The sequence below is a fragment of the Tauraco erythrolophus genome, chromosome 8, assembly GCF_009769465.1.
Source record: "Tauraco erythrolophus isolate bTauEry1 chromosome 8, bTauEry1.pri, whole genome shotgun sequence".
NCBI classification, from domain to species: domain Eukaryota; kingdom Metazoa; phylum Chordata; class Aves; order Musophagiformes; family Musophagidae; genus Tauraco; species Tauraco erythrolophus.
The window spans coordinates 9289809-9314629 of record NC_141472.1 but is presented as its reverse complement, the minus strand read 5'-3'; the positions used below and the strand labels follow the sequence as shown (position 1 = coordinate 9314629).

General features: G+C 36.9%; 1 protein-coding gene across 1 annotated transcript in view; it reads left to right on the top strand.

Annotated features, from left to right (window-relative positions):
* The window catches only part of COL5A2 (collagen type V alpha 2 chain), a 63415-nt gene that overhangs the window by 17850 nt on the left and 20744 nt on the right, over positions 1–24821 (top strand). Inside the window, 28 exon segments of the mRNA XM_086615872.1 lie at positions 266–376; positions 2103–2180; positions 3837–3844; positions 4195–4231; positions 4752–4767; positions 4770–4787; positions 4790–4803; positions 5400–5453; positions 6915–6968; positions 9408–9461; positions 10191–10244; positions 11362–11406; positions 12556–12609; positions 13477–13521; positions 16260–16313; positions 17973–18071; positions 18542–18586; positions 18692–18790; positions 19202–19255; positions 20338–20445; positions 20908–20961; positions 21686–21784; positions 22491–22544; positions 23013–23111; positions 23221–23274; positions 23370–23423; positions 23923–23976; positions 24559–24612. Coding sequence (XP_086471998.1) covers positions 266–376; positions 2103–2180; positions 3837–3844; positions 4195–4231; positions 4752–4767; positions 4770–4787; positions 4790–4803; positions 5400–5453; positions 6915–6968; positions 9408–9461; positions 10191–10244; positions 11362–11406; positions 12556–12609; positions 13477–13521; positions 16260–16313; positions 17973–18071; positions 18542–18586; positions 18692–18790; positions 19202–19255; positions 20338–20445; positions 20908–20961; positions 21686–21784; positions 22491–22544; positions 23013–23111; positions 23221–23274; positions 23370–23423; positions 23923–23976; positions 24559–24612 — 1623 coding nt within the window.

The following is a 24821-nucleotide window of genomic DNA, read 5'->3' as shown; positions in this document are numbered from 1 at the left end:
TAGTGTACTCTAGTATGGAATGAGAGGATGCCTGAATTTCTGAAAGAGAGAGGAATTACTGCAGTTTACTTGTGTGTTGGATCCGTGACTAATTTTAGCCAGTGCTTCTGATCTGAAAGCAGGAACAGGTCTTGAGGAAAGTTTTTTGTTTGAAGATTTTTCTGTAGAAGTACAGATTTATCACAAATGACGCAGCTGTTTGCCAGTTGCAATGATTTTATTGAATACCTTTGCACACTGTCGGCGTTTCTGATTTCCTTTCCAGGGTCCTCGTGGTCCTCAAGGGATTGATGGTGAACCTGGTATCCCTGGCCAGCCTGGTGACCCTGGTCCTCCAGGGCATCCTACCCACCCAGGACCAGATGGACTAAGCAGGGTAAGTTTTACACTTCCTTTAGTAGAAAGTGAAGCGAGTGTTGGGCCAGATCCACATGATACACAGTAACTTCTCTTTGCGTCAGTGAACGTGGAATGCTGTGCCTGCAGTTCCTGTCTCCCAGTCATGAGAGGCAGCAGCTAGCGGCAGCGCAAGTTCTGCCAAAAATTGGAGCAAGTTGAAAACCTTGGAAAGGACACACCTTTCGCAATAGGTTTTAGCATCTAGAAAAGCCAAGATGTCCACATCTAAAACCCTCAGTAGAGTTCCATGACTTCCAGCTGACTTAAACCCAAGTGTTCTGAACAATAATGCAGGGAAACTGTTGTACCACATTAGGAATGCAGAAAAGAAAAAATCAGATTAATTATAAATAACATAACTAATGAAAGACATTAAAATGTGGTTAAGCATACTTCTTGCTGGAATTGTTTAGACAAACACTGAGAAGGTTAGGTAAGGAATTGTTTGTGAAAAATAGTGCTAACCAGCTATAGATACAGACAACACGTTCTGCAAGACTCCCCTCCCCCCCCCCCCCCCCCCAAATTCTATGGAGCACTAATTACGATTGATAATGAAATACATATTTGAATTTCTCGAGTATATTCAGTTACATACTCATTGCTGTTTGGAAGAGATCTGTTTTGATTTCTCACTACGTCGTTCCTGTAACATTACTGCAAAACAATAGAGTTATACTGACAATAAGCTGAAATATTCATGTTAGGCCAACAATTTGCAAGCTTGGGCAGCACTTCTTGACTTAACCACCTTTCCAAACAGTCCTGAATCCAGCAGATTCAGCCCCAGTAAATATCTTCAGCACAGAGGAATCCCGTAGAAGCCCAGGAGCACCAGGATGGGTGTTAGACCACCATCCTTCATAGATTTCCACAGAAAACATGAAAGAATAGGTGTGGCCAGAGATCTAAGACATTTTTGGTTTGTATTCCTGTCTCTGAAGTTAGGCAGTCTCCAGCCTTGCAGAATATGTGTTTGGGGACCAATCCTGATGTGGAACAAACTATAAATCTTAGAAGACTTGAATGCATGTTTGTGCTGTTACTTCTCAGCCACTGTGAGCTCTGGCCTGCCACGAGTGAGGACCTGGCTCTGAACAAAGCAAATGAAATTCTTGGTTTCAACTATGTGCTTGCAGAAGAAGGGAGGGCACTGAAGGTTAGTTAGGGCAGGGGCCCTAACTCATTTGTGAATTGGCATGGACAAACAGTGGCCTTCAACTTTGCTGGATAAAGGCAACGCGCTTAAAAATTCTAATTTGAAATCATAAAATCAGCTACCTTTCCATTTACCTGAAGATTTCTGAACTTGAAGCACAGTAAGTGAAAACAAAAGAAAGGCTTAGAAGACACAAAGGAATATTGCAGGTGAAGTTAAGGTGTGATTTAAATTTGAAGGTGGTGAAAGAAATCTAATCAATTTCACAGGAAGCTTTCCTCTTTTTAGGTAATTTTCTCATTTGTTTAATATTCAAGTGGAGGTAGAGTCAGAATAGAAGGCAGAAAATATGATGCATTTGACTGGTCTATGAAGCCTAAAACCACCTCAAATTTACAGGAAAGATGATTTTAATGATTAAACCAATAATTTCATTCCTAGTGCTGCAAAGTCAATGTAAACAATGAAGATTTAGTTGCATGGATTTTTCTTTATGATCCATCAAAACGACTGACAGCTAAAGTCACCCATGTTATTTTTTCAGCCTTTTGCAGCTCAGATGGCAGGACTGGATGAGAAATCTGGACTTGGTAGTCAGATGGGACTGATGCCTGGTGCAGTGGTAAGACCAGATTAGCCCTGTGCTGTAGAATAGGGTGGAAGTGGAGTACACACAAAAACCCAAAGCCTCTTTAACCTATGCTTCTAGAACTTGGATACACAGTATGTCCTGTTTTGCACAGTACCTGGAAAAAAGTGAAAAAATATTATTCTGTCAAAGTGAAAGCTTTTTTTCCCATTCTAGCCTTCTTATCTTCCTTCCCTCCTTCTGAAATATATCAGCTACTAACAGTAAGGTACAGGGGAAAAAAAAGCTCCTGATTTTCTCTTATCTTGAGTCACTGCAGAATAACTGAAAAGTGTCAAGCATAATGCAAAGCAGAACGAACAAACATGTAACTTTGAAGGCTTCTTTTTACATTTGACATCAGAGTTATTTTTGGTAGTAATTTAAAAATTATTTCTGAAACCAGCTGTTAACTGAAAGCTGTGCTTCATTTTTAAGACAGACGTTCTATTTCTCCAGTAGCTTCAGTTTTATCATTGACATCTCTCACTGTAAAATGCCTTTTACTATCTGAAATATCGTTTCACCATCCTAAGCTGTCTCTGCTAGAACTCTTGGTGTTGTTTTTGAATATTATCTCTTTTCACTACATGTATTTGTCACATTGTGCTATCTTGAATACACTGTTACCCTCTTTGCTGTTATTTTAAACATTCATTCTTAAGGAAACCATTCTTTAGTGATTGTACTGTCTGTGAGTTTGCCTACCTGAATCTTATCCCTCCAAGTCACCACTACTAACCTTAAAATTCAGTTTCAATGCAATTTGAAAGGTTCTAAATATACTCTGATGTTTTGCCTTAGGATTAACTTTTGCAGTCACTTCTTCAAAAATCTTTCCTTTTTTATGACCGTTTCTCTTCAGTGAATTTTCTATGCTCACATGCAATGACTTGTTCCACAAATTTGTCCTACTTACTTTGTTGCCCTCCATTGTTTTGCTTAATCCTTTCACTCAATTTGTCTTGAGACACTGCATCTCTTGTACTGCCTCTTTTTGTCCTTCTCAACTATGATTTTTTTAATATTGATATCTCTTTTAAGGTATTTTTCAATATCTAGGTCTCTGTAAGGCCTTACACAAAGTCTGCTAAAGTCAATTGATGCTCACTGACTTTGGATTGATTCATCATGTTCTGTGATATCCTTTTCCCTTTCCTTGTAAGCTGAGTAACTGACAGTCGTTCAGCTGAAACGTTGCTTTTTGTTTTTAATGTTGCTTAGAATTTTTAAATGGCCTATTACTAACTCTTCTACATTTGCCATGTAAAAATTAGTAAAAATTAATTAATTATGTGCAAAAGACATAAATCTTGAGCCTCTGTCAAAATGCAAAGTATTGTCTGCTATAGATATTTTTATATTGCAATGAGCAAGAGAATTGCTTTCAGACAAGATTATGTTTACTTCATGGCATAAGTTATAATTAATGAGATTTTTCCTAAAAATCCCATGAAACTTTTTAAGGGGAAATATGAATTTTCTGCAACAAGCCATAACTGCTTGGAAGCAGTTTTGGTGGTTTGTATGATTAATGAAAATACGTCTTTCCATTGCCACTTGTCACTGTTCATGACTGAGAACAGCCGCATGAATTTATTTTGTCATTGATTCCATGAGATTAATCTGAGTAATGAGATTCCTTTCAAGGGAAGACTGTTGCCCCCAACTCTATTCTGTTATTACATTTTTTTTTCAGTGGAGCTCTGCAGGCAGCCCAGTTATTCTGACTGATTCCAGAGACTGTGAGGTTTCAGAAAGCAAGAAAGCCCAGATTTTCAGCTGTTATTGACCTTAACGCTGTGGCTTTTTGAGTTTTGAAGATTTTCCATTCTATGTACTTTGTATTTCATAACGTCAGCCTCCTGAGTAAAAGCCTTCAGAAGGCTTGACCATAGAAATGTTATCTGGAGGTTACTATGAGGCCATTTTGCTGTCTTTCTAGGATGAATGTTGGTTGGGGAAGGTGTTTTCTGGGGTGTAACAAGTTATTTTTTGATAGGTCCAGTGGGTCCAGAGGTCCTCAAGGTCTCCAGGGAAAACAAGTAGTACTTCATCACAGGAGACTTAAGATAATGGCCAGAGATAAAGGCAAAGCCCATAGGAACTGGTGTGTGCAGCATCTCTGAGGCAATGTCCATATCTTCAATGATGCATGGATGAATGCATCTTCATTCTAGAGGTGAATCTGAACATGCGACACTCAAGAGCTCTGCTCCAGATGTACTCTATACACAGAATTAACTCACAAAGAGCAGTTTATTAGACTGTTACCAAGGGTTTAACCCAACTCACATTTTTTTATGAGGAACAGCAATGAAAATGGTGTCTGTTCTCGTTCAGCTATTGGGATGACATTAAGTTTCCAGTGGGATTTGTATATGGCACAGGACTTATCTAAAGCTTGAGGGATTTTAGTATCCAACTTTCACTTATTTGCAATGTGAACTGGTTTCTGAATTAGAATCCAGACTGTGGATTTTCCTGATCATAGGATTTTAATTTATATCCTTATATTTTTACTTTTTGGAATTTGTAACCATATTAATCTTTGGTTAATTTTAGGGTGGTGCGGGCCCCACAGCCCACCTGGTGAACCTGGGGACCAGGACCTATGGTAAAGACCAATAAATACGAACACTTCTACAGTAAAATTACAAACATAGAGTGTACCTTCTTACTTCACCCTTTTTTTTTGGTATTGTCTCAGCCAAGCTATTAAGTAGTTTCAGTCAAGAGTTGGACAATCTCAATGCATGTTGTCCTGAATCAGTGAATTTGAATTGTTTTGAACATACATACTAATGATTATGTTATAAACAACCATTATTACTTTTCCAGCACAGATCTGAGAGTTGTTAAGCACTAATAAAACTATACCTGTTAGTATAACTTACAACAAGGATGATAGAATATTTATTTTTTGGAAGTGATAAATGATTCAAAAGTAAAAGCAAGAGCCAGAGATTTGAACAACAGCAACTGTGATTTTTAATGTGGTTTATTTTTTTCTCCTAAAGAATCCATCCTGTATTTTTATATAACATAATGCAGGTTTCTTAGGGGCAGGATGGTTAGAAATTAAGCAAGTGTGCCTGGGCATAAAACCATCCTTTTTCTACACCTGTCTTATAAAACCTGACTTTGAAATGGAGCAAATAGATATTTAGTGATGGCTAAATTGACTTATCAACAAATGTATTTATTTCTTAGGGTCCAGTTGGTTCTCGTGGACCAGAGGGACCTCCAGGCAAACCTGGTGAAGATGTAAGTTTCTTAATCTTTGTATCTTGTTTTATTGCACAAAACAAATTTTGGCATCCTGTAAGACAGTGATTAACCAGCAGATGTGCCTGTTGTAACTATTTTTATCTATTTACTTTTCTTTGTAATCATACTCCTTATTAAGTGCGGTGTCATAACTATAAATCTTTCAAAACCCTCCTGTCTTTTCCTTACGTGTCGCCATCGTACTTAAGGTTTAAGCACTGGCTCTTTATTATTTCTTGCCTCAGCCAGTTCTTCAACTGAGATGTATTTCTTGAAACAAACATCATAATGTACCATAGTTAGCAGGGGGCAATTGGAGGCATCTTCTCTCTTTGGGATTGCATGATGAGTTACAAGAACTGTAATGGTAACATTCACCTGGATCTGGACAATAAAATTTTAGTGTTTATTTTTTGTTAACTTTTTAATAGTTTATTATATTCATAACTGATTTCATGAGTCTATGTATTTACACATAAATGTAAGATGCATGTATTATACATATTGCAAAAGTATACATGTATTGCACAACAGTAGCCTAAGAATTTACCGGTAGACATATATTATTTGTTTGCAAAGCACACTAAATCTGCCTGAATTGTAATTTATAACTTGGAAATGAGTTGAAAACTGTAGTTGGGGGATATTTTAATACAAAAATTACCATAGCTTGTGTAACGGCTGCTTTCCCATTAAACTGTACAAACAGTTAGAAGAATCTTTGGAAACAGTTAACTCTCAGTGCAGCGAACCCAAATCTTGATATTACTGGAAGGAACTTCCTCCATTTCCAATGTGTGTATGGGTTTCTTTAATTGCTCTTCTGAAGCACTTTACCTTCTCTCTGTCCAGAAACTATTTTTCTGAATATTTAATATTCCTGCAGCCCAGAGTCCTGCATGTATTTAAACTGATTCATGCAATAAAAAGGAATGTTTGGTTGTGATTCTGGGAGGACTTTCATAGCCTTCAAAATACACTTCTTTGGTTCTACTATATTTTCTTTCCTGTGGCATCATACAGAAAATAGTCACTGACTAGAATGAAATTATACACATTTTAAAACAATTGAACAGAAGGAGAACTAACAAGCTACAATGCAGGCAGTTTTAGATTACTGTTCCTGTGGAAAATTAATGTAATTTGACTCTCTACATGAAGATGACAGAAGCTTACCTCATTAATTCCCAGGAAAACTACCTTGCAGCGCCATCTTGTGATGCTGAGATGCGTTTTGGACTCTCTTCAGTTCCAGCAATTCTTTGTTAGAAACCTTTTTAAGTAATGGCTAATGCACATTGCTAGTCGTATGTGCGATTGATTTATATCACTGAAATTGTTAAAGAGAAGAATCATAATGCTGATGTGAATGTCCTTATTTGTTTGAATGGAAGAATAATAAGAGAAGTTAATTTTCACATTTGCTATTTCATGTGTTCTTTTGTTTTCTTTTCTTAGGGTGAACCTGGTAGACCAGGACAATCCGGTGAGCCTGGGTTCCCAGGATCTCCGGTAAGAGCATGATTATTTACATTTGAGCAAATAATCATACTTGTGTCATGACTATCATCTTTTAATAATGAGTGCAAAGCTCTGCCATTCAGTTTCCGAAGTACTTGTGTTAGCTTACTCTAATGATCCAGATCAGTGTGATAGATCAGAACCAAACTGGTGATTCGAAAGTCCTTGAGTTAATTCTGAGAGTCATTCACAGGTGCACGTTTCAACTGTTTCATAGACAAGGAATGCATAAAACAGATGACAGTACGTACAAGTTGTACTCCATTTCCCAGTGTTTCGCATGGTCATTCGCAATCCTGTGCAGGAAAGTGCTCAGACACTATAAAATGACGTCAGGTTAGGGCGGCACTGTTTGCCCTTGTAACAGTTAGTCTGAGGGCTGGGGAAGAGTGGATTGTATCACGGACATACATACTTTGTTTTTATATATGTTTTCTATAATGCAAACGTGATTAAAGTATTTTCAAATATCATGTACGTGTACTGCAGAGGATACACATCATGATTTTCTCCAGAAATAAAAGAAAACACGTATATCTGATGATGAAATGATATCATTTTGGCCCGTATTAAAGATTTCTGCCTTTGTTAGCCAAGTTTGTGTAACTGGAAGGGAGCTGTAGTGTGGTTGAAAAGGGGACAGATAATCCCAGAACTGAAGCCACATCCGCTCTTAAGCTGCCTCCTTTCCTTTTAAGTGCTCAGTTCTTGTCTGGTGATTTTGTTAGCAACTGGAGATATGATCTCTTGAAGAGAGAAATGATTTTTTAACAAGGCAGTGTTGTTTCCTAGGCTTTCCGTCTAAGTTTTATGGGTCAGAGACAATGTTTTGTAAGCTACTTGAGGCAAATGTAGTCTACAGAGTATTGGTATTGTTCTGTTCAGATCAAGCTGCTTTGTTCAATAAAATAATCTTCAGACTTTCTAATGAAAAGAAGTACTGCAGCTGCACACACACACACAAAAATCTCATGAAGTTTGCTGCAATACTGTGAACACCATTGAATACCCTGATAGTTTATCAGAGAAGTGTGTCAGGTCTTGAGCAGTGACAAGGCCCATAGACTGCTACAGAGATACGTGATGGCTGTTTCCCCTTGTACAGGAATTGCCTCCTTGCTCTGTGACTTGTTGCATGTGCGTGCTTCACGACTTGATTTCCCTGGTTGTATAAGCTGATATATATATATATGATATATGTATATGTATACATGTGGGATATACACACACCCCACACACACACCCACCCCCCTCCCCGCACTGAGCACAGGCCAAACAGGTAATGGGCCACAGTCAGTCTAAACAAGCAGAGTTTGTACAATTTCGAATTTATATGCAAGACCTTGTATGACAACAGAGATCATCCTTCACTGAGAAACTCATTCAATATAAATAATTTTAAGCAATCTAATCTATTCATATCAGAAATTTATACTTTTATAAAGTAATTTTCCCTTTAGGAGTCTGCCAACTCTGCAGTAATTTCCCACTGAACTTTATGATCAAACATGATCCATATAATTGACTATGGAAAGACAAGACCTTTCTTATCATTCCTTGATGTTAACAAGGAAACAGCTTGTCTGTATGTAAAGTTCTCCTCACTAATGCTGAGATTTCAGATGTTCTTTTTGCTCCTCTAAGTATCAATGTTGCTTCACAATGCTTCATTTCCTATCATGTATCTTCATGATTTGTTGCTATGCCGAAAGGTATGAACTGTAATCTTTCTGAGAACTTCAATTCAGAGGTACCACAAAGGAAGAGGATTATATGTTTAAATAGTTTACTGAGTTGTTGTCATCTGAGAGTATGAAGGTGTTGATGTGATTTCCGTTATAAATTCATGTGACCAATATTCTAACATGAGGCATCTAGCGCCCTTCCGTTATTTAGTCTTTCCTGAAAGAGAAATTGGGAAACTTGTTAGGAAAATAAGAGCAAGGCAATTTTGGTTTAGTTGTTAAATGTGTTTTTATAGCAGTTGTTTATCATGTTACTTGACTGACATATTCTGAAAGAACATGTGCAGTTTGCAGTTTAGTCTCAGTTTCTATTTTATTTTAAATGATAGCTCTGATTTTGATTTTTGATCTCTGTTTAATTAAGGTTTCTTCCTATTAAGCTTCAAAACTTGATCTACCACTAGTCATTACTTCTACTTGAGGTTTGATCATACACTGATGTAAACAAAAAAGCTCTTAATATCAGTGAAAAGGTGCCTAATGCTGAGACTGTCTAGCTTCATAGCAGGTTGTGCTGTATCACCTCTGTCCCACTCAAATGCTATGCCTCACTATATTAGTCACCAAGGTGAAGGATTGTTAGGAGTATTGTATTAATGCTGCTACTCTCTTCCCTCTTAGCAGCATTATCACTAGGTTATCTGAGAAATAAGGATTTTACTTGTTTTTTTCTTTTCCTACTTAGGGGCCTCGAGGCTTTCCTGGTGCTCCTGGTCTCCCAGGTCTCAAGGGTCACAGGGTAAGAAACTAGATTTTCCCTCTCCTTATAGGTGATGTTTCCAGGCAGTTTCAGTATAAAGATACTCAACTTTTTTTGTATTAGTGGTGAATTTGACTATGCTTTTAGTCCTGCCAATTGCTGCAGAATCACTAGCTTTCGAGAGAAAGAGGGCCTTGCAGAAAGTCAACGCCATTCCCCTTTAAGCTGACCTCTGTGTTGTATTCTCTAGTGCTTTCTTCACTCTATTTTCAAATGATCTGGGAATCTGGAAGGAGCTTGTATGAGCCCTGCCAAGCTTCAGGAGGCACAAACCTGACAGTTCTCTCACTTTCTTGGCAAGTCTTGTGTTAGGGTGGGGAACTTAAGAGGTGGATATGTTTGCAACATGGAGTGATTACAAAATACCAAGTTTTCTGGCCAGAATTTTACTTTGGGGAGGAATAAATAGGTTTCCTATGGCTTAGAGCCACCTCCTTGTTGTTTTAGTTTTTTTTTAAAACATTCTTGTTTTAAAAAGGAAACCAAATCCAAGGAAATGTACCTTGTACAAATGGTTTCCATTTAGGAATGTTTAAAAACTTTATTCCATCTGTTTTTTTTCTTCATTTTTTTTTCCTTTCTTGCTCTTGCCACCTCAGATCCATTCTTAACACTTTAGTATCGAGTTATTTTAACAACAATGGTGGGAACGCTCTGTGTGTGTGCATGTATAGATATAATTTCTCCATATTTTTATAACTCTTACAGGGACTGAAAGGACTTGACGGTCCAAAAGGTGAAATTGGAGCAGCTGGAGCAAAGGTATTTTCATGGCCCAAAGAACTAAATGCTTAAGCATGTTTTCTATAATGCCAAGGTAATGAATGATAGTAGATCTTTCAAAATGCAGCTTTGCCAGTCACAATTTCAGCTGAGGCTCAGTTTTAGACCTGAAAGGTATCACTGGGTGAATTGATTGTGATCTGTCTGCAACACTCATGCAATACCGAAGACTACAAAGTCTGTTAACAAAGACCCCATGTGCATCTTGCAATTTTCCACTTGGCCAGTTTGTGGTTCTTGTTGGCTTTATGTGACCAATCTATGACAGGAAAAACAGCTTTGTAACTTTTTATTATAAAATAAAATATTATGATAATAATAAAAAAGAAAGAAATAAAGCAATGCATAACTAAAACCTGACTCTTCTCTTTGGATTACCATACTAGAGATTGGCTTAAAAGAAATAGGCATTGAGAGGAGAGAGAATACACTTTATCAAACTGACTATTTTTCACCTAACAATTTTATTCTCTTAGAATTTTTGACCCTCACTGCTACTGCAGCACCCTTGTAACTTCAGCTCAAACCGTTTGTAGGACAGGATAGCCAGCTGAAGACAATCCTTTCAAGATGTATTAAAAGTTATTTTAAAAGAGCATAGAACACTTTTTCCAGGCTATTCCACATTGATCAGTGCTGATGCTGGAACATTTTTGGCCTAGTGTAGGCGGTAATCACAGGTGGGACAGAACTGTTCCTTTAGATTAAAAACGTAGTAAATGAAGTGAATCTTCCAAAATCTATACTTAAATGTGAAATCAGTAGTTAAGGAGAGTTTGTGTAAGAAAAGATTTCTTTCTTGAGATCGTCTACCACTTTCTGTGGAGGCAACAACAGCAGGAGACTTGGTAGAAACAGTGCAGTAGTTGCAGTGGGCTATTAGCTAGAACAGGTAGGAGTTAAATCTGCTTCACTGAGAGTCTGTAAATAACAGTGTTTTCCATCAGTATGGGGATCAGTGCCCTTGATGCACAGAGGTGGCTGTGCAAAATTTGCCTCTTAGGTCTAACGTAAGCGTAGAGGACAGGGAGGAAACATTTAACTCCACTTTTCTCCAACCCATTTCCTCTAATTGTCATTTCATTTCCATTTCTAGGGAGAATCCGGACCAACAGGTGCCATGGGTGCAACGGGTCCTCTAGTGAGTGTCATGCACATTATTACCAATAGTAATTTTACTATTACCAATAGGAATTCTAAGGTTTTGATATCTGTACTTGATGTCATGAAGCTGAACTTTCTCTTAATTAAGGCTTTTTTTTTCTGTTACGCTAATAGTGAATTTTGTCCACTGTAAGCTGTTATTCTTCCAATTCGCAGAAGGCTCAACAGAAACGGGAATGTAGATTTTACGATTATTTTGTTGGAGATGAGTTTATTTTGTTTTGTTTTACTTTTTTTACATGTTGATGCTTCATATGGAGTGATTTCAATAGGAGAAAAACTGGATTAGGTTGCTCTGAGATAGAAATGGAATAATCTAGGTCAGAAGTGTACTAGCTAAGAAAACCATGGATTTTGGAGTTTATGGTGAGGATAAGCATGCTTGACATGGAAATGAAACCGAGAAACTTTTTCTTGGAGTAGTTTTCATTCAGATGTGGTTTTGGGCAACTGAATACTTGTTAGCAGTGTAATGTGCCAAAAATTGACTCTTGGCAGTGCTTCTTGAAGTAAAGCACCTTTCTAATATCAGATAATGACATCTCTCTGCGAAGCACTATCTTGTGTCATGCAGAATTAATATCGCTGGAGTGGAACCTAGTTTGTGAATGAGTCTTAGTAAATGAGATTGCATTGTTGACTCTGGTGAGTGTTTACAGAATTTTTTCTATGCTGTTAAAACTAGAAATATTGTTGGAACAGGAACAGAGAAATTAGTCTATTAAATTTCCCCTGAGCAAGCCTGTGAGGCTGGAAGAATTTATGTAAGCTGTTATTATTCCTGCTATAGGACAAGATAAACTACACCTGTGAGAGGAAAAAAAAAAAGGCTTGGTTCTGTAACTGTTGTTTGTGTCATCTGTCTTTATCATGCTTGTAGTCTTAGTGAACCTAATCCTGTTCTTGTTAAAAGCAAATAAAGAAGACTGAGCAGGAAATCACTGAAGAGCGGTACAGTGCAAAAATTATTTGAAGCAAAGAAAAAGAAGAAAAGGAAAAAAAAAAAAAAAGAAAGGGTAGAGTGTGTTCCCTCCACTACAGGGGGAAAAACCAAGTGAACTATGTAACCCGTTTTGTTATGCTGCCATGATGAGCTCCTAAATGTACTTTTTATTCTCCCTTCAAGGGACCTAGAGGAATGCCAGGAGAAAGAGGTCGAATTGGACCACAGGGTGCCCCTGTAAGTAGGATCTTCCTTCTCTCTCCTTGTAATTCTTCCCTTATTTTACTTAAATTTAAATACCTGAGCCTGAAAGTGTTTGTTTGTGTGACTGTTAGTCAGTTCTGTGGCGTGTTCTGCTGCAGCTTAAGAGAATTAGAGCCTGAGCAGTGTTTTGTGGGTGAGACCTTTACTGTAAATTCAAAAGTCAAAAACAGTTTTAAAAGGAGAACGCTATCTGTATGGTAATTTCTCATACAAGATCTGCCCATGAGGCCAAATACTCTCACACCGCTTTTTTCTGTGATACAAAAGTTTCTTCTTTGTTTCTGTGAAATTTCTCTTGAGAGACTATTTTCACCAAAAATTATTGAACTAGAAATAATATGTATTGATTTTGTCTGGAAAAAGATTTTGAAGTGAAAATTTAGACATTTAATTTAAATTAAATCTTGCAATTTAATCCCAGGTAATAAAGCTGTCATCTTAAAAATTATTTTGCTTTTCAGCAAAAAGAGGGATTAGCCTTGACATGAGATCATATTTAAGTAGAAATTTCTTTCTGTTGCTTTATGTCGGGTGTCAAGTGTTGTTTTTTCTGGCATTTCTCCCAATGACTTTTATGTTCTCCATTCACATTATGTGTTCCATAGAATTACACTGTCAAAATATTGGCCTCTCTGAAAATAGAGAAATCCATTTACTTGAGTGGGAGAATAATTTCTTCCAGAAGTTTTCCATGCCAGTGTTTGGAGGGCTCTGCAATTCAGCATTTCTTTGATTGCTTTAGTATGTATAACTGCTATCACAAATGTTGACAAAAATAATAATAAAAAATTAGTTAGAGTTCTGATAAATATTCTGTCTTGTCTGTTTTTTTATATTTAGGGTGGACGTGGCCAGCATGGCATGCCTGGGAAGCCAGGACCAATGGTAAGTTTCTTTCTTAATCACCTTTTTTTTTTTCACCTTGTATTTGCCACTTGCCTTTTGACACTACCAAAACCACAAAAAACTGTTGGCAGTTGCTGGTAGCAATAAGTGCACCTGGAATTATCTGTAAGGGATTCCTAGTTCTACTCATCATAACTTTAATGCTGTTCTCTGAGAAATCATACTCTGTAGTTTACTTCATCTAAAGGTTTTAAGTTGCAGAGGAGTTTAAGCTGCGGATGTCGATGTATCAAAGGGTGATGGTTTTACTCCTATGATCCAATCTCACTGTCAAATATATTAGAGTCAATTTACATGAACAAATGTATTAGGAAGCCAATGGGATTATTCATGTACATATAGTTAATGATTTGTTTCTTTTGCAAATGAAAGCTTATGATGGTTTTGTGCTATTTGTGCAAGGCCATCTTCCACCTTAAAAATGTAGTGGTGGTTTGTTTTTTTTTTTGGCTTTCTTTGAAAGCATCAATTCTGGATTGTGGTTGACAGTTTCTGCCGATTCAGGCAGCCGGCATGAACCTTTACTGCTGTATGATATTCAACTTTAAAATAAAAAAAAACAAACCAAAAAAATCAAAACCCACCACCCCCAAAATAAACCCTTCAAAACCCTAGACCACACCTGCCTGCAATTAAAATTTTATTCTGCGCATGGTCGTTGTTTAATAGTGATATGTCTTGAGAAACATTCATTTACCTGTGTCATCTTGAGGAACAGTCTGTTTTATTACAAAGTTTGTCAAAAAATAGTTAACTGTACTAGTACAGTACTTATTAACTAAGCTCAAAAAATGAGTGTGCCTAAGAGCTGCAAACTTCAGTTATTTAGGTATCATGAAAGAAGGGTAACTCATTAGAAGAAACTTTGAAACAAAAGATTTTCAGTATTGAAAACAAATTATAAAGTTTAAAAAAAGCTGGATCTCAAGCAATGAAATTCTACATGGAGCTTGAAATTTTATTTGGCGTAATGTATGAGCTCAGCTACACTGGACATAATAACTGATTGGCTAAAATTTGTGGAAAAATCCAATGTAGTGTCACAAGGGAGATACTGGTACTTAATGCATCTGTTTCTCATTGGAGGAGGTGTTAATGAAATGCATTGTTGTTTGGGTCAATGCAGTGGTATACCATAATTCTGGAATTCTTCCTGCAACAAGAGAGAGATTTGGCAGACATGTATTTGTGATCCAATAAACTAGGACACAGGTTTTCAAAAATATACTTAGCGAGCTGTTACATCAGTTCTGCAGAAATCCAGTGCAAGGTCATGGCAGAAATGTTGTCTGTAATTAATGCTCAGTGGGACAGATTGTTCTTATTAAGTTTGTCAGCAGAGCTTTATTACATAGAACATTTTTTCACAGTATACATCATATTTTGCAAAAAAGAGAGAAAATCAGAAAAAGATAAAGAGGAATCATCTGGAAACAGGATTGTAGTGAATATTCTTAACCACTGTGTGCCGCCATCCAGGGAGCTTATAATACAGTAGAAAAGTCTTCTGTTGAATGTCTTATTCAGCACAAGAGGCATTATGAAAATGGGAACAATTTACAAATTTACTCTAAAGCCCTTAATTGGAAGTCTTTCTGTTTGGCGAAACAAGGTTGGCATCGTATCATACAGGTATATTCAAGTGTATACACTTGCGGTTTGCTTTCTGGTGAGTTTGGACACTCTGCTATGTAACGCAGCCCTGGCTGTTTGCATCCCTGCCCAAACTTCATGTCCTCACAGCCAAATGAGGTGCACCTACACTCTGCAGTGCGGCGCACCAAGAATTTGGCTCTAGAACCAGAAATAGTGTAGCCACGTCAATACTACGGTCTGCTCAAGCTGTCAGCCCTTCTTAGATACAGCTTTGACTGTCTCAAGATACTACTACAGTATCTTCCAAGATACTATAGTATCTTGAGACACTATATACCATAGTGTGCCATAACCCAGACTTTCCTCTGCTTCCTTTTTCAGAAATACCTGCCTATCTCTGAACAAAGATTCAAGTAATAAACTGTCTCTACTGTATGTCTTTGTCTATACAGCCTTGCAAATTTAGTACAAAATCTGTGTTTTAAAGCTTGCAAATGGATTTGGCTGTGAATTTGGGAATCTCGATGGGGCAGAAAAGTAGGAAGCAGGGCATGTTGTTGTATAGCCTTTAATTATATTTTTGCTCGACCTCAAAAATCTTGTCTAGCAACCCAATTGTTTCAATGTAGACATGACTTGTATTTCTTTTTTTTTTCTAGATTGCTATTTTAAGTTTAAAATAATTGAAACTCTCCTTTGCTACGTTCTGTAGGGCATATTGTGGTCACTTAACAAATATCTAATCTTTTCATTACCATGCCACAGTAACGTAGACATAAAAAGGGGTATAATATTTTTTAAAAAACTAAAATTGAAAAACAATTGCTGTAGTAATTGTCAGCTGAGTACATTGCAGTTTGTGCATCAAGCTGCAGCAAGAACTGTAATTTTACTGAAGTCAGTAAATACATTATTAAAATAAATACTGCATCACAATTCCGTAAAATGTATGTATATCATTTAGAAAAGCTATATTTATAGTTACTTTGGTTTTGTTATGAACAAATGTTTTATGACTAAAAAATACATTTAATCTCAGAACCATATTTACCCAATGATTAGATGCTAATCCGTGTGTTATAAACTGCAGAATTATAGCTTTGTGTGTCTGTCTTTTATAGGGCCCACTTGGCATAACTGGTTCTCCAGGTTTTCCGGGTGCTCCTGGTGTAAAGGTAAGAAAATAAAATATTTTTAGTATGTCTGACAATACAGAATTAAAAAATCTGCACTAGGCTGCACAGAGTTCAGACTGACTGATGTATAAAGGTCACTAAAGGTTGCTATGAGATCAGTTTTGATCAAGACCTTGAGACAGAAAATAGAAATCAGAAGCCAAGTAAAGCAATTGCAATTCAGCACAGTTAGGATACTTCATTTGCTTTCACTTTCGCTTGAGCTAAGGGGCGATTCTAAGACGACTGTCATGCTGCTCAGGGGTCTTGTCCAGTATATTCAAAGAATGACAAGACGCGATATTACAAGTTGCAAGGACTAGTCTAAAACAGTATGGAAGCAGTACCTTCTAGCACTGAAACTTCCAATTTTGGCCAAGAACACTTTTTGAGATGACCTAGACTGGCAGGGAAAATGCCTGAACGCCAACAGAGAGGTACCGCAGTTCATTGCAATAGAGCAAATGATGATTACTGCCTTTTGTGGCTGTCTGTGATTGGGCCAACATGGAAAACTTTTCATTGGCTGCAGAGTTGTCTTTGTGGGACTTTCCTCTTTTGTTTTTCAAGGAAGTGCTTGATTATTTTTTTTACTAGCCTTGAGAATATGTCTGCAAAGATAGAAAAGACAACTCAGGCAGCTTCCTTATACTACTTCTACTTGTCCTCCACCTAGTTGCTCCTCTTTGTTCCTTTGCACTCTTAAAACATGATAGGAAAAAATTATACAAGAAGCAGCTCTCAGGTAGCCAAGTTCAGCAGATGTTTTGTGTTGTGAAGCTGGCAATATTCACAAAACAATTTTTTGGAAACAAGTCTTAATAAGAGTATTAACATAATGTATACAATTAAATGATAGACCTTGTAGTGCATAACATTAAATTTGTTAGTATGGCTACGCAGTACTTACTACATAAAAAAAAATGTTTGGAGAAGCTGTCACATGATGAATCAATTGAAAGCTTTTGAAGAAGAGGAGCTACCTTCAAGTTTGATCATCAGATGATGTAAAATTGGAATAGCTGCTTTGAACTCATAAAAACTAAGCAGACTATACAATGAAGATGTGGACTTCAATTATGAAAATGTGATATTAACAGCCATCAGTTCCAGAAGGCAAATTCCTATAAAAAGATAAAATTCAAAGGAGATGCCAGGGGAAATTTTTTTATTGGAGTGTCCAGTCCAATCTTGCAGGGTTTTTATATTTATTGTAGTGTTGCAACAGTGAGTTAATCTGTACCGTGTAAAAAAAGCCCCAAATGTGATATCATTTCGGAATCTTAAGCCTTAGCTGTTAACGAAGCTAAAAAAAAAAGTTGTCAAACTACAGATACATACTGGGATTTTAGAGAGAGATATCTATCTAAAATATTTGATCTGTTTTGGGCCACTGGATATAGTGCTGCTCCTCTGTAGAAAGTTTCTGTGACCTTGAAAGCATTGAGGAAAAATTTGGTTTGTACTTTTAAAGTTTGCATTCTCATAGAAGTAGAAGAAGCAGAATGAGGTAAGCAAAAATATATTTTAAGGATAATAAACTCTTTCAAAACCTGAATTATTTTTCTTCTATAAACTCAGTATTCCTCCTTAGTTACTTTGTAACGCTATTTTTTAGAGCAAAATAATCTACTGTTTTTTTCTCTTGTGAAATCTTAGGGTGAAGCAGGTCCAACAGGTCCTCGTGGTCCTGAAGGTCCTCAAGGACAAAGAGGTGAAACAGGTCCACAGGGCCCAGCTGGGTCCCAAGGTCTTCCTGTAAGTACATTAAATTGAGTTCCTCAATGCTCAGCTTGCACATGTTGCCTGTTTATAGGGAACTTTAATACTCCACTTGATAGAAATTGATTTTTGCTCAAATTACTTTTTTCCCATGAAAGAAAAGGTCTCATTGATATGTTTTGTGTGTATTCTGTTGAGAATAACTTTTTATTATTTCATTAAAACAACTTGGAAAATTGAAAGTTACACAGCTTGATACAGTCTCAATCCTAGAAGTCCTTTAAAGCTTAAGCTTAAACATAAGATCTTAAAGATCAAAAATCACATTAACTTGCATGCTTTGTTACCCATACTAGCATTTGCACAAGTAGATCGTATGTTGCTGTATTTATTTAATAGCCTTTATTGTCTGGTCTTGTAAAGTGGATAAAATAACTATCTTCTGCTTTGGTTATCGATACCTTCCTCATTAAAATTAATTTTAATGACTGGTACATTATCTTTAGGGTGCTGAAGGGACAGATGGTTCCCCAGGTGCTAAGGGCCCTACTGTAAGTAATCATATCACCTGTTGAAGAAATTGTGTAAAGTGAATTTATTTTATTTCCTTATTTTTATTGTTTCCTTACTGTGCTTGCTGTTCTTTCTGTTTGTAGGGATCTCCAGGCACTGGAGGACCCCCTGGTTTATCAGGTCCACCTGGTTCCCCAGGACCACAAGGCAGTAGTGGCCCACCTGGTATTCGAGGCCAGCCGGTAATGATGTCTTTGTCTCTGTGGAAATTGTAGTGTCTTGCAAACGTGTCACTCTATGAAACCAGAACAGTGATTAGCAGTGGGATTCCTTTAAATGCATCAACAGCATCCTAGTCAGTGTGCTGAGACTCAGATCTTGTGAATCTTCTGTGCATCCAAAATACTGGTTTTGCTTTCTTAAAGGTCTAAGAAAGAAGAGTGTCTATATAAAGTTGAACGAGCAGTAACAGTTATCTCCTGAAACAAGCATGCTAAGGGGAAAGGCAAACCGTTATAAGCATCCTTTTATATTGCCTACAACTAGTTACTAAACTAGGAAGTGTTTTTCTGTTTCATAGCCTACTACAAAACAGTCAAATAATTTGTGCAGAGTTTTAACCTGATGAGTGTTATTCATGTGTTTGTTTTCAGGGAGACCCTGGTGTCCCAGGTTTTAAGGGAGAAGCAGGACCCAAAGGTGAACCTGTAAGTCTCCATGTGCTTTGTAAGATGAAAAGGAATCACAAAGGCTTGTATGAGTATTTCGAATAGCTTCTTACTGTTTTCAAGACACTTCTGATGCTCATAATCTTGAGAGTAATTGTTGTGTAAGACAAACCACAGTGAACCTGGCTAGGCAGTGCTAACAACCAATGGTGAAGCAGGTCCCCTGTTATAAATCACCTACAGGTGAGACCTTACAGGACTCGAGGACAGAAAAGTCAATTAGTGCATGTACAGATGTTTCTGTAGCACAGAGAATGAATGTATTCTAATTTCTTCATCTCCTATGAAATGGATCCATATGATTCTAGACATTTAAGAGCACACAGGTCTGTGTGCTAATTATAATAGAAAAATCCTTTTTATTTTAAACTTACATTTAATTCATTTTATACTTACACAGTTATGTATATATTAATTAGATTTTATTTATACATTAAAGTAATATAAACATACATTTATGGTATGAATAGCTGTTTAGCCCACAGCTAACATTTGTGAAAGATTATTTGGGAACATGGCTAATTTAATCCTGTAACCATGTGAATTTTGGAAGAAAAGTAATTCTGCAGAGTTGGAGTCATTTTGACTTGTCAATCTCTAGTTTTTCTTTCTCACTAGTTAAATGGTCATGTAATAACTGACAAAAATGTACAGATTAAGTAATGGTTTCCTTACCACTGACTGTCTTCTCCTTTAAGCAATTCTACTAGAGTCTCACTGAATTTTGAATCCTTTGCAGCTTGTCCAATTGATAATAATAAATACAAATTATTGCGTCTGAGCAACTAGATTGTTAAGAAGCACTGTACAGCTGAACTGCAGAATTACAGTTTATTCATAGTGCATTTCTTACTGAAATATTAGCTTATGAACATTGCAAAAGAGAAAAGCTGATGCTGAAATGTTGCATTTTTTAACTAATTCAAAAACCTAAGTTGTTTATTTTTTTTCTCCGTTATTCGGAAAAATGTTTATCATGTTTAGAAGACAGTCTGTTTCAATATACCTGAGAAGTGATAAGCTTATCAATGGTTCTTAAAAAAACATTTTACTTTCACTAGGGCCCACAAGGTCCCCAGGGTCCCATTGGCCCTATAGGTGAAGAAGGGAAAAGAGGCCCTCGAGGTGATCCAGGGTCAGTAGGTCCACCAGGTCCTGTTGGAGAGAGGGTAAGCAATCTAAAGGAATAATATGTCAAGAGATGCACTGCTAAGCTGTAAAACCTCTTAACCTCCAGTTTTCTTACAGCTTGGTTGTGAGTATAGTCAAACTTCATTTTCCTAACAGCAGTTAATACTACGGTTTATTTTTTTACAACTGTATATTTTCATTTGTGGATTATGGTACAGGATAGTATGATAGGAGAAATGATGGAGATATGATGATCTAATCTGCAGATTTTGTACTTATCTTGCTTTCAATGAGACTGTTCACGTAGAAGGAGCTGTTCAGCATGTATGAATGAAACATTGATATTTTTACCACTCCAAGTGGTAAAAAAAAAGGAAAGTATTGAAGTAAGAAAGTTGTAAGGAAATTAAATGAACCCTCAAACCATAAATCTAGTACTTTATTTGCAATTAGTTATGTAAAAATTAAGATAATCATCTTGTATCTATGGCTTTTTCTAGGGTGCTCCTGGTAACCGTGGTTTTCCAGGTTCTGATGGTTTGCCTGGACCAAAGGTAAAAGAAATAAAGTGTCCAGCTTTTATTGGGTCATTTAAAAAAATTTCATACATACAGATATATAGAAAGTAAGTATTCCATTATAAATATCTGCTTCTTCTTCCTCGAAATCACTGGAAGCAGTATCAAAAGGAATTTACAAATGCCAAAAAGGGGTCTGAATGTTTTGAGACTATAACTTTTTTGGGAAAAGTAACTTTCAATTCCTGTGATGTTCAGCTTTGCTTGCTTGTCCCTGACTTAGTTCTCCCTCATGCTGAAATGTGAATAGATAAGAGATGTTGACTTGTTCTATTACTACATTGCTTTATATGTTGCTCTGTAGTAGGTAACTGTCTGAAAAATGGCCTTTTCTTTGTATGTGGTGTGGTTTTTCTAGACTTGTCCCTTGAGCAGATGGGCTTATCTGTCTTTGGCTTTCCTAACTGCTATAACACTTCCAGGGAAGTGACTCGCATATGTATTTGTCTAGTGTTTCTGTAAATTCCTGACTTTTTAGGAATTTTAAAAATACAGGGATTCTAAAATTCTTATATGAATTTGCTATATGGAAGAGGCAACTTTGAAGTAATAATTTGGGAAAAAAGTAGTAATAATAGAAGTATTAATGATTTGGAACTCTGCGAAAATAGGTCCTTAATAGAAGATACCTGTTTTATTTAACCCTCTCTTACTGTCACTGTTCTAGCTGTTAACTAGTAGCCCATTGGTATCTTTCTAGGGTGCCCAAGGAGAGCGAGGTCCAGCAGGTTCTTCTGGTCCTAAAGGAGGTCAGGGAGATCCTGGGCGTCCTGGTGAACCTGGCCTCCCAGGTGCAAGGGTAAGGAACTAATAGTGGTATGCTATAAACAATGACATTTTTCATTTTCAAAAGGCAACAATGAACTTTGCAGGATTAAGAAGCTGTTATACAAGGACAGACTTGTTTCAGTGGGACTGCTTAAAGGGTAAAGGCCGAAATACCTGTCTTTTTTCCTGTTGATGTTGGGAAGCACAGGTTCCATTTGCCTTTGAAAAAAGAGAAATAATGCAACTAAAGGAAGCATGCTTGTAAAGCACATAGTTGCCACAGATAACACAAATTGAAGGCCAGACCTTCATCAAATTGGTGATTGATAACTTACATAGTTGAGTGATGCACGTCATCTACAGATTTTTTTCAGGAAAAATATTTGGGGGAAATTTGGAATATCACAAAAGGAGAGAAAAGAAGCAACAAGTATAAGATGTGGTATAGATCAATTACTGGCTAATGCTGACAGAAATAAAGATGAGCCTGTGAGAAGCTCAAGAGGTGTAACCGCAAGAAAAGGAAGAATAAGAAAAGGAAAGATCAAAGAAAGTGAGGGATGAAGCTGTCAAGTGGAGGATGAGGACCTTTGATACAGAGAAGATACTCTTGTGTAAAGAATATCTTAGTGTTCATACCATGGTAGTAACTGAGTGTATCTTTTGGATTTATTTACATTTCTCTATTGTTCTGGAATTGCATGCACAACTTAACCAATAATTACTCCTGCTTTTAGGGTTTGACAGGAAATCCAGGTGTTCAAGGTCCTGAAGGAAAACTTGGCCCCTTGGTAAGTGACACAAAAATAGTCCTTTCAGCAAGGAAACAGTAACTCAAAGGTCTCAACTCATTGAAATTACTTTTATTAACTTGAATTTTCTTCATTTCTAAAGGTTCATCTTCTAAGTGTTCACTTTAGAGTCCCAACTCCAAAATTTGTGCAGATAACGTTCCTTTAATTTTGTCTGTGTAGCAGTGTCTGTTTAGCAGCTGCTGCAATATTTTTAAACCATTTTGAACTAAATATCTTTTCTAAATCTCTCTTTAAGGAAACAATAAAGTATTTGTACATAATGGCTCCGTTATGATAAATTGCGTAGTATTTGGTTAAATTCAGCAGTATGGCTAAAGCTATGTCTGCTTTAAAGATGTTTTGACTGATAACCGTAGTACCAAACCAGATTAATGTCATTTTTATATATTTTTTTTATATAGAAACATGTTCCAATTTAATGTGGAAAATGCTTTTTCTCTGTAGGGTGCTCCTGGAGAAGATGGACGTCCAGGTCCAGCAGGTTCAATAGGAATCAGAGGTCAGCCAGGCAGCATGGGCCTTCCTGGGCCAAAGGGTAGCAGTGTGAGTACAGCACCTGATACCCAAGATCTGTTTAACTTTAAACATTTGCATATGTTTTAATGGATGAAAACAGTGTCTAAAAGTAGTAATTTTTACTTCTGCAAATTAGGGTGATCCTGGCAAACCTGGAGAAGCAGGCAATGCGGGTGTCCCAGGACAGAGAGTGAGTGTGACCGTTATTTGCAGTGATTACAGAAAACGATGCTTTTCTGTTTTACATGTTCACTATACAAGACTTCTTCCTATGTCCCTATTTAGGGAGCCCCTGGTAAAGATGGTGAAGTTGGTCCTTCTGGTCCTGTTGGCCCACCGGTAAGTCAACTTTTACCACTTTGCCTGCCTGCCCATCACTCCATCCATTCATTACTTTTTCTGCTTCTATTTTTATTTATCTTCATGCCAGTTGTTGATTTCATACAAAAAATCCCAAGAATGTTTAAAGAAAAAAATTTTCCTATAAAAATGGGAAGCTTTGAATTGAAAAAAAGCCCACAAAACTAGTAGTCTTACTGCTTTTACTAACCATTACAGAAAATAGTGCAAGGTGCAAAATCTTCTCATAGTTCATTTTCCTAGCTTCCTTGGTTTCAATGGAACTGTTTTTCTGTCAGCACAGAGTTTTGGTGAGGGGGATCTTGAAGAAATATGTACATCTTATTACATCTTTTAGGTAGGGTATGTCTTGGCCTGGGTAAATAAAAATGTATAATAAAAAAATACATAATTGAAAATATACATATTCAGAGAGAAGAAAAATCGTGGAGCCTGCCTATATTCTTCTACTGTGTACTTACTACTTTCTTTCGTGTAGGGTCTGGCAGGAGAAAGAGGAGAACAAGGCCCTCCAGGTCCTACAGGGTTTCAGGTACGTGCATTCATTTTTTTTGTTTTTTAAAGAAAAAGATAAACAATCATGTCTTTATCAACTTAAATTGGAGAAATTCAACCAAGTGGTGTTTAACAAAACACAAGCTCAGAACTGAGACAGTCATGCTCAGAATAATTAGTGATGCTTAGCTTTCACATCAGCTGTGCACTAAATTGAACTGGCAAAGGCTTTGATACCAGCTCTGTAGCCCTTGAGAAAACCTTTGTTGGTTTTCAGTTTTAATTTGAAGATCTTCCAAAGATGTTCCAAATACGAAGCAAAAGAATTGTTTTGATAATGAAGTATTAATTAAGTTATGTCAATCTCTGTTTATAGAGAACTTTGTTTTTAGGGCTGATATGCGTGTGTCCTACAAATGTTAAAGAAGGGCTACCATCTCATTTAGAGGGAGGAAAACATTTGGGTGAAATATTCATGTAACTATTTCGCTTGGGGATCTCTGAAGGCATGCTTTTGTACTGAGTATAATACTACATTCATATTCTTGGTGTCTTAATTAAATATGGATTTACGTAACTTTCTATCGTGATAGTGACCATTTTATTTACTTTTTTACAGGGCTTGCCTGGGCCACCAGGTCCTCCAGGTGAGGGAGGAAAGCCAGGTGATCAGGTAATTTCTGTGTAATTTAACAAGAATTCACTTAATAAAGTAGTTTTACCTTTTCTTCTCTTTGTAATTTCATTTCCCACTCTTTAGAAATATGTACTGATGTAGTCTGCAAGTTATCTGAGAACTGTTTTTGGATAAAATGAATACTAGGATCTGACCATCTTCTTGGACATAGTTGGACTATCCTCATGTCATGGACAGATAATATT